General features: G+C 35.1%; 1 protein-coding gene across 8 annotated transcripts in view; it reads left to right on the forward strand.

The window, feature by feature from the left end:
- Nucleotides 1-14990, forward strand: part of Zdbf2 (zinc finger DBF-type containing 2) — a 35970-nt gene that overhangs the window by 9660 nt on the left and 11320 nt on the right. For 2 of the 8 annotated variants that reach the window (XM_031367712.1, XM_031367711.1), the window contains one exon: nt 12112-12242. In XM_031367712.1, coding sequence (XP_031223572.1) covers nt 12112-12242 — 131 coding nt within the window. Of the gene's footprint in view, nt 1-4231; nt 4267-7824; nt 7961-12111; nt 12243-14990 lie in introns of all 8 variants that reach the window. The other 6 variants (XM_031367715.1, XM_031367716.1, XM_031367714.1 and 3 more) reach the window with 6 other exon arrangements.

Consider the following 14990-nt stretch of genomic DNA (forward strand, 5'->3'; position numbering starts at 1 on the left):
GATATCCAGTAATCACTACACTGCTTGTTGATAAGACCAGTCTTTCCTATTCAATTGTTATATTTGTTGAAAATCAACTACTTATAATTGTAAGAGTTTATTTCCTTGTTCTTAGTGTTGTTCTATTGGTCTACATAGGCATCGTAATTCTAGTACCATAGTCTTTTAAAAATGTTTTAAACTGGCATACAGTAATTGTATGTATTTATTAGAAAACTGATATTTCAGCACATGTATACAATGTGTAATGATCAGATCATAATAATTGGCTTGCCTGCCATTTCTTTGTACTGGGAACATTCTCTCTGCTATTTTGAAATACAGTTAATTGTTGTAGGATAGTTACTGTACCTGTTCTATAGAACAGTAAAAGTTATTCCACCTATTCACTTATACTCCTATATCCATTAACTATCCTCTTCCTATCCCTTTGTCCTTTTCAAGCTTGGGTGACCACTCTATCGATTCTTCCATCTGTAGACACCTGGATTGATTCCCTTTTTTGGCTGTTGTGAATATTTGGTAGTAAGCAGAATAATGCAAATGTTGCCTTGGCATACTGATTTTCTTTACTTTAGATAAGCATCAGTAGTGGGATTTTCCATTATAAGAGGTTCTGCTTCTAGTTTTCCAAGGTACTCGTGTCCTGTTTTTTGAATGGTTCTGCTGTTTAGCATTATTCTTACAGTAGTGCTCCCCCTTTGTCACATCCCCATGAGAACTTGCTATTTTAAAAATCTTATTAGTAGCTCTTCTTACAGGATTGAGACGATTCTCATTGTCTTTATATTTCCTTGATTAGTGATATCAAATAATTGGTTTGTATTTATATATTATCTTTTAAATATGTCTACACAAGTTATTTGTCCATTTAAAATTATCATATTTTGCTTTTGAGTTGTTTGAGTCCCTTATATATTCTGGAATGAATCTTTTAGGTGGCTGGGTATGGTGGCTCATGCCTTCTAAGCAGTCAGGAAGTATAAAAGCTAGAGCATCAGGAATTGAATGGCAGCCTTGGCTACAGAATGAGTTTGAGGCCAGCCAGGGATACATGAGACTATGTCTCAAAAAAAAAATAGCAATAACAGAAACCAGTGCTAAAGAATTCTATGCTAGTGAAGTAACTTGGTGGGTAAAACACATACCACATAAAACTTAAGAACTGAACTTGAATCTCTAGAACCCCTGTAAGCAAGGCATGGGAGAATACTTCTGTACTCTTCAGTGCTTCTGTGGTAAGATTGGAGGTAGAGACAGGAGAATGGTGTGCAGCAGTGATCAGATAATGTGGAGAGGTCTTGTTTTAAAACAAGGTAGAAGGGAAGAACTGGCACCCAAGATTGTCTCTGACTTTCGTAATATGTGTACCACTGCACATACATGTCCCTTATGTTTTCTTTTAGTAGTTTCTTATACTTGTGAGTGTGTCTTAGTTACTGTTCTATTGCTATGAAGAGATACCATGACTAAGGCAACTCTTATAGAAAAAAACATTGAATTGGGGGCCTGCTTACAGTTTTAGAGGGTTATTAGTCTACCACCATCATGGCAGAGAGTGGCACGGCATAGTGGCAGGAGGCCATAGTGCTGGAGAAGTAGCTGAGAGCTTTACATTATGATCCTTTGGCAGTAGACAGAGAGACTGAAGCTGGCAAAGACTTTTGAATCCTCAGTGTCTACCCCTAGTGAGACACACCATCCCACAAGGTCAAACCCCATCCCACAAGGCTACCCCTCCTAATCCTTCTAATCCTTCTCAAACAGTTCCACTAACTGGGACCCAGCACCCAAATACAGGAGCTTCTGGAGGCTGTTCTCACTCAAACACCAGAGAGTGTTATACTTGGACTGATTTTTTTTAATGTAGTGAGTGATTGAAGTCTAGTTTTTGTTTTCCTGTATTTAATTCACCATCATCATCATCATTATTGAGACAGGGTCTTCCTATATAGATCTAGGTGTCCTGGAACTCACTGCATACACCATGCTGACCTTGAACTCGTAGAGGTTCACCTGCTTCTGTGTTGGGATTAAAGGTTTAAGCCACCATGCCAGACTTATTTCCCTGTATATAGATAGTGAAGTTTCCCAGCACAATTTACTGAAGAGACTTTATTTAGTTGGTACCTTCTTTGCCCCTGACTGGTTAACTGCTTTAATTCCTTTGGTGCCCCAGCTCCTGGTATCATGTTATTTTAATTACTATAGTTTTGTATTACGTTTTGCAGCTGCTATTATAGTGCTCCACTTTTATTAATTTTGCTCAAGACTTTTATGTCTATTATGAATATTTTAGGGTCTACATGAATTTTATGGTTGTTTTTTTTTTTGTAGTTCTGTGAAGGTTATTGGTATTCCAATATGAATTGCAGTTGAATCTGTTGGTTATTATAAGTACTTTATATTCTTCCAATCCATGAACATGAACTTTTTTGGGGGCGCGGTATGTGTCCTCAGTTTCATTCTTTTCATATTTTGTAACTTTCATTCTAGAAATCACTCATCTCTTTGGTTAAATTAGTATCTAGGTGTTCGTGTTACTGGTACCTTTCTTGGTAACCTTTTAACAAACTATGTAAAACAGGTGTTTTTTGTCTGTTTATTTTATATCCTGTACCTTTATCGAACTTGTTTTTCAGTTTTAGAGATATTTTAATGGGGTCTAGGTTTTTTTTCCTTAGTGAAATTGTCATCTGGGGCTGGAATGGCTCAGTCGAGTGCTTGCTGCTTTTGTGGGACCTGTGTGTGCTTACTAGCACTTACATGGCTGCAATTATAATTTCAGAAGGTCTGATAGCCTTTCCTGGTCTCTGGATATATCAGACATGCATGTGGCATACATACATACATGCAGGTCAAACACCTATACATATGTTGTTTTGTTTTTTGTTTTAAGATTGTGTTCTACAGATGAATAATTTGATACTCTTTGCTTCTAAGGCTTTTTATCTGATACTGAATCTGAATGGTCAATATGGATGTCTTTGTCTTCTTACTGCTTTCAGAGAAAATGGATTTTAGATTTCCTCCATTGAGTATGATCTAAATTGTGGATAGTCATGTACAGTCCCTATTGTACTGAGCTCTTAGTTTTGCACCCAATTAAAAATATTTTGTCATAAAGTAGTGTTTAATTTATTAAATTCTGCATGTAATTAGATGATCATGCAGTTTTCATCTTTCATTATGTTGATGAGATATGTTTGTTGATTTATATATATTGAGCTATTTTTGTCTTCCCGAGGTAAATCCCACTTGATTATGGTCTGTAATATTTCTTATGTGTTGTTTGGTTCATTAGCATTTTGAAGAGAATTTTTGTATCTGTGTTTATTAGTAATATCCATCTGTAAAGATGTGGCAAAATTTATCAGGTCCTGGGCTTTTATTTATTGTGACCTATTTTGCTGATTTGGTCTTGTTATCAGTTTGTTGGTTTTATATGTTGTCATGGTTCAATTTTTGTAGGCTGTGTATATAGAAACACATTTCTTACAGATTTTCGAATCTATGGGTTTATCATTTTTCATCATAGTTCCTAATGGTCAGTTGTAGTATTGCCCTTCTCATCTGATTTTCTTTGGATCATGTGTTTTCCCTCCTCTTGTCCCCAGTCTTTTCCTGCATTTGTGTGCACACGCTATACCACTGAGCTACAGTTCTTGCCCTCTTTTTATAAGTTTTAGTCTATTTCTGATGTTTGCTATTTATTTCTTTTTCCTATAAGTTTGGTGTTTTCTTGATTTTTTTTTTTTAGGTGATTAATTTGTGGTGCTATTTAAGCTTTTTTTTTAAAGTAGGCTATAATGCATTATAAGCTTCCATCTGTATCATTTTTGCTTTACTCCATAGGTTGTAGGGTGCTGTTTTAATTTCAGTTTGTTTTAAGACATTTTAAATTTTCTTTTGATTTACTTAATATGTTTAATTTTAATTTTCATGTGCTTGTCCAGTTTCTAAAGATACTCTTGCTAGTTTTATTTAATTCTGATCAAAGATACATGTGCTGATTTATTTCTAATTTGTTGAGAATGTTCCACAGGCTGATGAGAATAATGCTTATTCTGTTTCTATTGGATGAAATAATTCTGTAAATGTCTGTTTGACCCCTTTGGTCTTGAATATATATAAACTGTGATATCAAATAATCAGTTTATAGTTTTTAATGTATCTGATATTTCTATTGATGGAAGTGGGGTTTGACTTTCATTATATCTTGTCTCCCCAGTTTTTTACTTCAACTCTATTTATTCTGATACAAATGTGAGTATTCCTGCTTGCGTTTTGTTTCCATACTATGTGTTTTTCTGTCCCTCACCTCTAGAAAGTGTGTTACTTTACTGGGGAAGTAAGTTTGTTAAAGCAGCATATCATTGAGCCTTTAAAAAAAAAATCCCTGTTGAGCCAGTCTGCATACTTTTGTTTTGAGAATTTAATGTTTATATTCAAGTTTATTATTGATAGGTAATAATAATACACTCTTGTTATATGTTTAGGTTTTTCTTCTAAGTTTTGGCATATTTCTGTTCCTGTTCTTTCTCATCTTTGTGGTTTTATGATCAGCTGTCTATACTTCTTCCCTCGTGTATCTCAACAACTATTGAGTTTTATATTTGCACATACTTTTATGATAGTAGTTGTCTTTGTTTCTAATGTAGAGCTTTCATAGACATTTCTTTTTGGGATGGATGATCTAATGACAGGGAATTACTGCTTTTTGTATTTGAAAAGACTCTATTTTTCTTACATTTATAAAGGATAGCTTTGCTGGGTATAGTATTGGTTGTTCCTTTCTTAAATTTTTTTCATTTTTCAGGACTTTGAATATTTCTTTTTTTTTAAAGACTTATTTATTTATTGTTATATGTAAGTACACTGTAGCTGTTTTTCAGACAGCACCAGAAGAAGGCATCAGATCTCATTATGGATGGTTGTGAGCCACCATATGGTTGCTGGGATTTGAGCTCAGGACCTTCGGTAAAGCAGTCAGTGCTCTTACCTGCTGAGCTATCTCGCCAGCCCCTGAATATTTCTTATCCTGTAAGGTTTCTGCTGATAAATTTTCTGTTAGTCTAGTGGGAATTACCATTTACGTGATTTGATGTTTTTGTGTTGCTTTTCTTTCTTTCTTTTTTTTTTTTTGAATTCTCTTTATTTTTTAGCAATTTGACAATGATGTTTGAGAGATCATCTTTCTGTATCATAACAAAATACTTGAGGTAATCAACTTACAGAGAGGAAAAGTTTGTTTTGGCTCTCAGTTTGGAGACAATTCAGTCTGTAATCGATAGGTTCTATTACTTGTGGGTTTGTGGTGAGACAATACAGCATGGCAGGAAGTGTAGTGAGACAAGCTGTTCACTTAATGTCTGGGATATGAGAAATAGATAAAATAACAGGATTCTCTTCATAGTCACTGGAGGTACATTCACAGTGACTTAAAACCTCTACTTTTAGACCTCCCACCTCTTACAGGTTCTAATAGTACCTAACTGAAGACCAACTTTTCAATACGTTTCTCAGGATGAAGCAGACAGAAGAGGGAAAGTTTATGACAAATACATGTGCAGCTTTCTGTTCAACTTGAACAATGATTTTGTGGTGGATGCAACCCGCAAGGGCAACAAAATTCGTTTTGCTAATCATTCAGTAAATCCAAACTGCTGTGCAAAGTTATGTTGGTTAATGGTGGCCACAGAATAGGCATCTTTGCTAAGAGGGCATCCAGACTGGTGAAGAGTTGCTTTTGATTACAGATACAGCCAGGCTGATGCATTGAGTAAAAAAGGGAAATTCCTTGACATCTATTACCTCTTCCCCTCCTCTCCTGAAACAGTTGCCTTAGCTTCAGGAACCTTAAGTACTGTGAGCAATTTAGGAAAAAGGAAATGCAGTTTGAAATTCTGAATTTGCAAAGTACTGTAACAGTAATTTATAGTAATGAGTTTTAAAAATCAACTTTTTATTGCCTTCTCACCAGCTGGCAAGTGCTTTGTACCAGCAAATTTTTGCAATAATGCAAAAGGATTTTCCTGGTCTCATCTTGTAGTATATATGACCTCTTTTGGTCAAGTTTCAGAGGTCCTTTAAACAGCCATATCTTTTCTAAGATAGAAAGTTTTAAGTTGAGTAGGTTTTCTATCTTTTAGAATACCAATAACACCACCATGTGCTCATTTCACCATCTACACTAAATGTCATAGGTCTTATTTGTTCTTAATCTTTTTTCTAAGACTGGATTACTTCAGAAAGACAGGCAGATTCTGATAGGGATTGCGTTGAGTCTGAAGATGAATTTGTGAGCAGAAAGTGTATATTTTCTTAAAAACCTTTCATCTTATCCTTAGGCTTTCTAGTGTACAGGTTTTGTACTGTTATGTTAAATTTATTAATATTTTGATGCTATTTTGTTAAACTCATTTTTGATTGCTTATCTCTAGTATATAGGCCTACAATATCACTTTAAAGTATTGGCCTTACATCATGCAACTTTGTGGAACTTAATAGCTCTAAAAGTTTTTGGGTCCTTAAGACTTTGTGTATGTAAGATCCTTCCATATACAAAATAATCACACTAGTTTTTCTAGTCTGGATACTCCTTTTCTGTCCTTGAACTGCTCTCTATAGCTCAGTAGATAACAAGCAGAAGTGATGAAAGTAGACATCCTTGTCATTCCTGATCTTAGGGAGAAATCTTTCATTCTGTCAGATATGATACATAAGTGTAGTTTTATATAGAGGACCTGTTAGTTTTAGGAAATGATCTTCCATTCCTAGATTGTTGAATGTTTCATTATAAAAAGGGAGTGGATTTGTCCCATGCTTTTCTGTGTCTCTTACATGTTTTTTTCCTTAGTGTATAAGTAAGTGTATTAGCTCATGGTGCTGTAATAAAATGTGGCTTGAGAAACCTGAATTTTTTTTCTTGCTGTTCTGAGGCTAGGGAGTTCAAGAGCAAGGGGTTAATGGATTGGTTGATTGATTGATTTTCCTAGTTGGAAGTGTTTTATGAACCATTATATAGAGAGATTTTGACACAAGTATTCATTGTCACTAAGAAGTGTCTCAAGTTTCTCTTCAGGTCTAAGCTGTAATTGTGTCATAGATGGAACAGTTCATAATTACATTCTGGTTTTGTAAATGCTGAACTGTTTTTTATCTTAGATGATATCTAAGATAACTGTATAATATGTAAAAATTCTGTGTGGTGGCATTTGTCTTGTTTATTTAATAGAAATCAATTAATTTCATAGTAATAAAAAACTTTTTTCGTTGTGATTTTTTTTTAACCCTTCTACCCTTTTTCAAAGAAAAATTTTTAATGCTGGTTATAAACATGAGGCAGAAAATAAATGAAGTCTCTTTATCTTTCACTTATGATTGATAAATTGTTTCATTACATGACTGGACTTGAACCTTTGGCAATCATAAAAACATTGATTCTTTAACTGCAGGTTCTATTCAATAAAGAGTTTATTTATTATTTGCTTAACATTTAAAATAATTTTTATTCATTTGGACACTCTTGTACTAAATTGGCATTTAAAAAGATTCTGTTGATGACAGCCAGGATAATTTATATTAATTTTGAAAGCTTGAAAAATATATATGTGTGTATATATATATACATATACATATAGATATATATATTTCAAAGCTTTGGAAAACTACTAAGGCAGTGAAGAAATATGGGGCCTAGATCTAGTGGAGTATTCAATAGAAAACAATGGGAGCCAAAAGAAAGAAAACAACTGCCAACCTAGAGTTCTCTACTCAATAAGTATAACTTTTCAACGTAAGGTAAAATAAAAATATTTTCAGGAAACAAAAATTAAGGGAATTTGTCACCAGCAGACCCTCACTAAAGGAAAAACTAAAAGGAGTTCTTCAGGCAGAAGGAAAATGATTCCAGATGGAAGCTCAGAGCTATCAGGAAGTAATGAAGAAGAATGGACAGGTAAATATGTAGGTGATCAATAAATCATGTTTGTGGGGTTAACAGCGATGCAGGTTGGGAGGGTAGTAAGTGGAGTTCAGTTCTGAGGATCTTACATTGTTTAAGGAGAGAATAAAGTAGGGAGTAATTTTAGATTTTGATAGCACAGATTTGTCATTCCTACTAGTAGACTAGTAAGAACGTCTGCAACTACTAAGCTAACAAAATGGTGGAAATTAGAATAAAGCAGAGGAAGAAGAAGAGAGAAAATACCCAGAAGACTACTGAGTATGCTCAAGTATAAATAGACTTACTGCTTGAATTAAAAATATGTCCAAAGATTGTGTGTGTGTGTGTGTGTGTGTGTGTGTGTGTGTTTACTTCCATGGTAGAACACTTGCCTACTGTATACGAAATTGCGAGACCCCCAGTAACTCAAAAAGGAAAAATAAAACTATATTTGCTACTTTATGGGAGGCTCTATCCACAAAAAAATAAGAAATAAAAAGATAAAATGATGAAGATAATTGGGTAAGAAGATAAAAGGAAATTATCACAACATGATGATGGCTAGAAAACCAAAAATAGAACAACCATTAGAATTAGTGAGTGAGTTTAAAAGTGTGTTGGAACCAGGTGTGGTGGTGCATGCCTGTTGACCCAGATACTGAGGAGGCTGAAGTAAGATTGATCATTTGGTTCTGTTGGGCATTTGAGATTAACCTGGGCACCGTTTGGATCCTTTGGCTAAACAAACAAACAAACCCTAAGGTGGTTGTACCAATAAAAAAAATCTTATTTATAATGCAAATACTCTGCAGAAGATGAAATTTAAATATTCTATTCATAATAGCATCAAAGAAAATAATATTCTGGCTGGGCAGTGGTGGCACACACCTTTAATCCCAGCACTTGGGAGGCAGAAGCAGGCAGATTTCTGAGTTTGAGGCCAGCCTGGTCTACAGGGTGAGACCAGGACAGCCAGGGCTATACAGAGAAACCCTGTCTCAAATAAACAAACAACAAAAACAAAAAACAAAAAAGGAAAGTAACATTTTGAGAAATAATTAAATATGTATAAAACCTTTATATATACCGTTATATATAATCTGTGAACACTGAAGGCTGAGGATTTAGCTCAGTGATAGCATGTCTACTTAGCATGGTTTTTTAGGTCCTGGGTTCAATCTCCAGCAATGGGCAGCAAAGGGACTTAATATTTTTATATATTGAGTCAATATTAAAAGTGTCCAGTTTTCCCAAATTATACATATTCAATGAAATTCTAGTGAAAATCCCTTACATTACAGTGAAAAATTAAGCCATTATAAATATGGAAATAAAAAAGAGAACTAGATGATGTTAAAGAGGACCTGAATGAGGTGTATCCCTCTAGATAACCACTCTTACCTTTACTAAGGCAGGCTTGGTAAAGTCAGAGCATAGGAACACACTCCAGAGGCAGTTGAATGTGCTTATCTGATCTGTGACAAAGGTGACACTGCAGGGCAGCAAGGAATAAGATTGTCTAGTAGATGCTGTGGTGTCAAGTGAGCAGCTAGTTGAGAAAAAACAATTCTGTATATAAAAATCATTCCAAGTGAATTACAGATGTGAATGTTGTAGTTAATATAATAAAGGAACTAATAACAGACAGGAGAAAGTTCATGACTTGTAGGAGGAGCTTTCAGCCAACAAAAAGCACTGAAAAAACTGGGCTGCAGTGAAATTAATAGTAGATGATTAAGAAAGTGAGAAGTCGAGCTACAGAAAGGAAGATGGTACCTAAAACACATATAACTGAATGGAGATATTGTGTCCAAAAAGAGAAATTCTACAAGATAATGAAGAAGACATCTATTTGAAAAACAGGAAGAAGAGCTGGTATGGTGGCACATGCTTGAAACCAAACCTTCTGGAGACAGAGGTAGAATGATCCCCCAGTTCAAAGCTAGCCTGGAGTGTATGATGAAGACCCTGGCTTGAAAAAAAAAATCAGAAAGAAATTTAAACGGACTCATAATTAAGGAGATGATCTGGATGGCCAGTAAAAATGATCATCAGATTTGAGGACTAAGGGCATACTATATGATACTGAACACATTCCACAGTGTCTTCATCGTGAACACAGTCCTCAGTAGCTAAAATGTGAAAAACAGAATACCAAGTGTTGATGATACAGTAGAGCAATACAAAGATAAACTGTTGATTGAGGCATACATTGTTCCAGCCACTTTGGAAGACTAGGTACTGAAGATGAACATACATGTATTGTATCACACAGAAGGTCTACATATAACACTTAACCCCCCCCCCCCCCAATGTGTTGTCATATAAGACAAATAGCAGGGTTCTTTGCAGCATTATGATTTGTAATGCCTAAATGCTGGGGAAAAAAAACCTCTAAAATCTATCAATGTGTAAAATAGCATAGATTCATACAGTAGAGTACAGATGTATGTGAAGATGAACAGAATACAGTTACTGTTGAATAGTATCATAAATGTGTTGAATGGAGGAGCTCAGTGCAAAAGAATACATATTGTATGGTGCCATTTATATTTTTAGAATCTTTCAAAACTTAGTATTGGAAATCAGGGTTATAGTTTCACTGGGGGAAGAGGGAAGGGATATTAGGTTGGTATGGGACAATAAAGGGATTTCTAGGTACTTATATTCATGGTAGATAGTTATGGATGTGTTTAGTCTGTGATGGTTTAGTGGGCTACATACAAATGCTTTGGGTGTTTTATGTGATACATATATTGAAAAATTCTTAAGAAACTCCTGTGGGACGTGTATAATGTGGTGGCTCCTGCAGCATATGCAGGTCAGGTCTCCATTCTCATTGCTCTTTGTCTGTTTGCCTTAGCAGAGAGAGGACAAGGTTGGATTTTAGTTCAATCTTTATTCGTTCTCTTGTATGATGTTTTATTACCAGCAGTCTACTCTGGTGATGGCACTGTACAGTGGGGAGTTTATTGCAAAGGGTTTTGAGACTGTCATACTTAATTGAGCTTGAGGCTAAGGTAACATTGCAGAAAAATTCTCGTTATCAACAGAGGAAATAATTTCAAGGGTCCTAACAACGTCAGGAGCTAGCAACATGGTTTGTAAAAATATCTTAACTATGATATATTAAAACGATTTTCTTAACTATTTTTAAAGCATGTTATATTATAAAGAACACATGATTAATATACCATTTATATTAGCTAATTGAAAAAGCACATAAACTACAGTTTGACTCACATTCAAATCCTGGCTTTGCTGTATGCTAGTTAACAGAACTTAAGGCGGTTTGCTTTATTTTGTATTTTTTTGTGCCCCACTCTCTTTGTATCAAAAGAGGGCACTGTTCTTGCTGAGTGAAACCGCAGGGAGCTTTTTAGATGAATTGAATAGCCCTGTGTGAGGCATATGGTATGTGTTCCCTCCCCCCAGCCCCATTTTAGATTCCTTCTTATCCCACTGCCAATACTAGTATCTGTGGTAAAGCGCAAGACTTTAAATGCTCACACTAATATTCTGCTAAGGCAGGATTCTTCTTAATCACTGAAGAAAAAGAAGTGAACTTTTTTTGTGAGTTAATCTTTGTTCTTTTTTAATGCCACAATCCAACCCTGTTCTCATTTCACAGTCTTTTTTTTCTTTAATTGTAAAAAAAAAAACACTTACTGGAAAATGCAAACATTTTAAGAAAAATAAAATCCATAACTATATCACTTAAAAGTATACTTTTAAGATTTTAGTACATTTTCTTCCATTTACTTGTCGAATATTTTTAAAACTAGTTTGAGATAGAGCCATATGTATGATTTTTGATTCCATAATTTTCTCTTCATACATAGTATTTTTTATGTTGTTATGGTTTATTGTTTTGGATAGCTGCATGGCATTCCATCTTAGTGTACATTGTAATGTAAGGTTACTGTGTGGAACTTCCAAGCTTTTTGCTATATGGTATGATAAACAACCTTTTGATGTCATCCTTAGGAATATATTTAGAGAAATATAACAACTATATTTAAAGAAGACATACTTTTATGGTTTTAGATGCACATATTAGAAATATCAACTTATATTTCTACAAGGAGTACATTCATGAGTCCATTTTGTGTTACCATAAGTAGCATTACTCATTTAAAATACCTACTGGTTTCTCTTTATAGCACTTGTTTAGTTCTCAGCACAGAAGCTTGACCAGACAGAGCAGACGTCGGACAGTTACCAATAACACCCTGATGGAACGCTTTTTGCAAGATGTCCTGCGACACCATCCATACAATTACCAAGACAGCAGGTAAGATAGTTCAGTGGAATGTTAATATCTGTGGTATATTCCACCCACCTTTACCATCCCATGACTGGTCTTGTCTAAATGCTATGTAGCCCAGACTGGCTTCAGACTGTCAGTTTCTCAAGTAATGAGATTATATGAATATGCCACCATACCTACCTAGCATTTAAAGGCTGTATTTGAATTTAAAAAATGTGATGTACAAAATAGCTTTGTGTTTATGGAACTGTGTTCCATAAAGGGTTCAACCCTGCCAGGGAAATACTTTACCATGAATGCACTCCCAGGTCTGTAGTGAACTATCTTATTTAACGAACAAAAAGAAAGAATTGGAAATGAAAGTTAACCAGATACAATTTTGATTTAGGGCTAGAAGAAGAGTTAGCACTTACCAAGTCCTAAAATGAAATTTTAATCTAGTAACTTCCATTTTAAATTGTTTATTGTACTTATTTTTTTAAAGATTTATTTTTGTGTAGGGATGGTTAAATGGTTAAGAGCATTTGCTCTTGTTAGAGGACTTGGATTCAGTTCCCAATACCCATATATTTTCTCATAATCAATCCAGGGGATCTGACAACCTTTTCAGACTTCTGCAGGCATGCATGTGGTATACATACATGCAGGCAAAACATTTATATAAATACAGGAATAAATATTTGTAATTTTTTTTATTTTTTAAAGGTTGATTTGTGTATATGTGTATGTATATGCTTGCATATGTGTGTGCATGTGAACTTAAATGCTTAGTGCAGAGGTTAGTGTTTTCTGGGCTAAGCAAGTGAGTCTCAACAATCGCCCGCTTTTTACCTACCTCTGAGTTACTGTTGTAGGCATTTACCTACCTCTGAGTTACTGTTGTAGGCTTTTACAGGCATGTGCAGAATGCCTAGCTCATTATATGGCTGTGGGATCCAGACTTCAGTCCTCATGACTATGCAGCATGTACTCTCAACTGCTGAGCCATTTCTCCACCTTAGCTGTTTATATGATATTTTACTATAGGTCTGGAAGGGTAGCTGAGTTGTAGAGTGCTTGCTTAGTATTATTGAATGAATTCCTGTCCTCAATCTTCAGCCTCACTAATAAAATCTATTTACTGTAGAAAATATGCACATAACTGTGCTTTTTCCTAAGTAAAGTCTTAGGATAAGTAATAATGTGTCATTAAGTTTTTTTGTTTTGTTTTGTTTTGTTTTTTTAAGATGTGTAATAGGGTTAAATGCTGGGTGGAGGTGGAGCAAACTGTTTGAAAAGTTTAGTAACAGAAAAGGTAGGTGATACTAGGACAGAATATTACAGTAAAGTCAGTTCAATACTGGTGGAACTGTGCTGAGGGGAGAAGTATTGGATTGGGTGGTCTCTCAATACTCTGCTAGAATCTTGATGTCTTTTAAGATTATTTTTATTTGTTCATATGTCATGTGTATATGTGGAAGTTATAGGTCAATTCACAGGAGCTGGTTTTCTCTTTCAAATGCTGTGTATGTTTTGTGAATCACATACAGGCTTGGCAACAAGACATCTTTACCCTTCAAGTCATCATTTTGGCCTTTGATAACACCCTACCAGTCAGCTTGTTTTGGTTATTTTAATAAAAGGAAATATATGATGACACTTAAGAGTTAATAGTGTTATGGGTTTTTAAAAATCATATTATAACAAGCATACAAGATAAGCAAAGTGGGAACATATCTGTGCAGAATTAGCTGAGGTACATTCCAGTGGTGGGAAAGGAAACTTGGGCTTTGCAATATACTAACTTAGAATTTAGAAATGTTGAAAATGTTTTAATGGTGAAATATTTTTTAAAATGCTGCTTCTTAATAAAAGCTGGTAGAAAGGTGAGATTAGACTCACCATGAGATAATACATGAGACTGTGATTTAAAAACCTCATAAGCATTTCTTCAACAAATATACTTTTGCAACTGTCTTTCTTTTCAATTTATGTGTTAAGACACCATGACCATCAGAAAAGAAGTCATTTATCTTAGGACTGTCAGTTCCTGAGGTTTATAGTCCAGACTATCATGGCACTATGGTAAGGAATATGACAACAGGCAGGCATGGTGCTGGAGCTAGTATCTGAGAACGTACATCTGATCCACAATAGAGTGGCAGAGAGGGTGGGCATGGTGTGGGTTTTTGAAGCCTCAAAGCCCACCCCCAGTGACATACTTCCTCCCATTAGGCCATACCTCTTAATCCTTTCCAAACAGGTCTACCAACTGGGGGCCAGTTATTCAAACATATGAGCCTGTAAAGGGCCGGGGGACTTTTTTGTTCAAACCACCATAGCAACCATTTCCGTAGTTTAATTTCACAGGATTTGAACTTTAGGCTAGAGTGTATAGGTTATTATAAAGCAGCAGTTCTCAACATGTGGTCCATGACCCTTTTGGGAGTCAAATGGCCCTTTCACAAGGGTTGCCTAAGACCATTGGAAAATACAGATATTTACACTATGATTCATAACAGTAGCAAAATTACAGTTATGAAGTAGCAACAAAATAATTTTATGATCAGGGTCACAATATGAGGAACTGTATTAAAGGATCCCAGCATTAGCAAGGCATAGTGAGTTTCATAGCAGCAGGGCTACATACATGATAAGACCTTGTCCTCTCCAAAAAGAAGAGCACCTTTATAATATGACCTCACTGAATTTACCTAATATTATGTCTCAACATTAGTCTGGTACATTTGTCTTTACTAATAAACTGATAATACATTACAGTTTATAACTTGT

This window comes from Mastomys coucha, unplaced genomic scaffold (genome assembly GCF_008632895.1).
Source record: "Mastomys coucha isolate ucsf_1 unplaced genomic scaffold, UCSF_Mcou_1 pScaffold14, whole genome shotgun sequence".
In the NCBI taxonomy this organism is placed as follows: domain Eukaryota; kingdom Metazoa; phylum Chordata; class Mammalia; order Rodentia; family Muridae; genus Mastomys; species Mastomys coucha.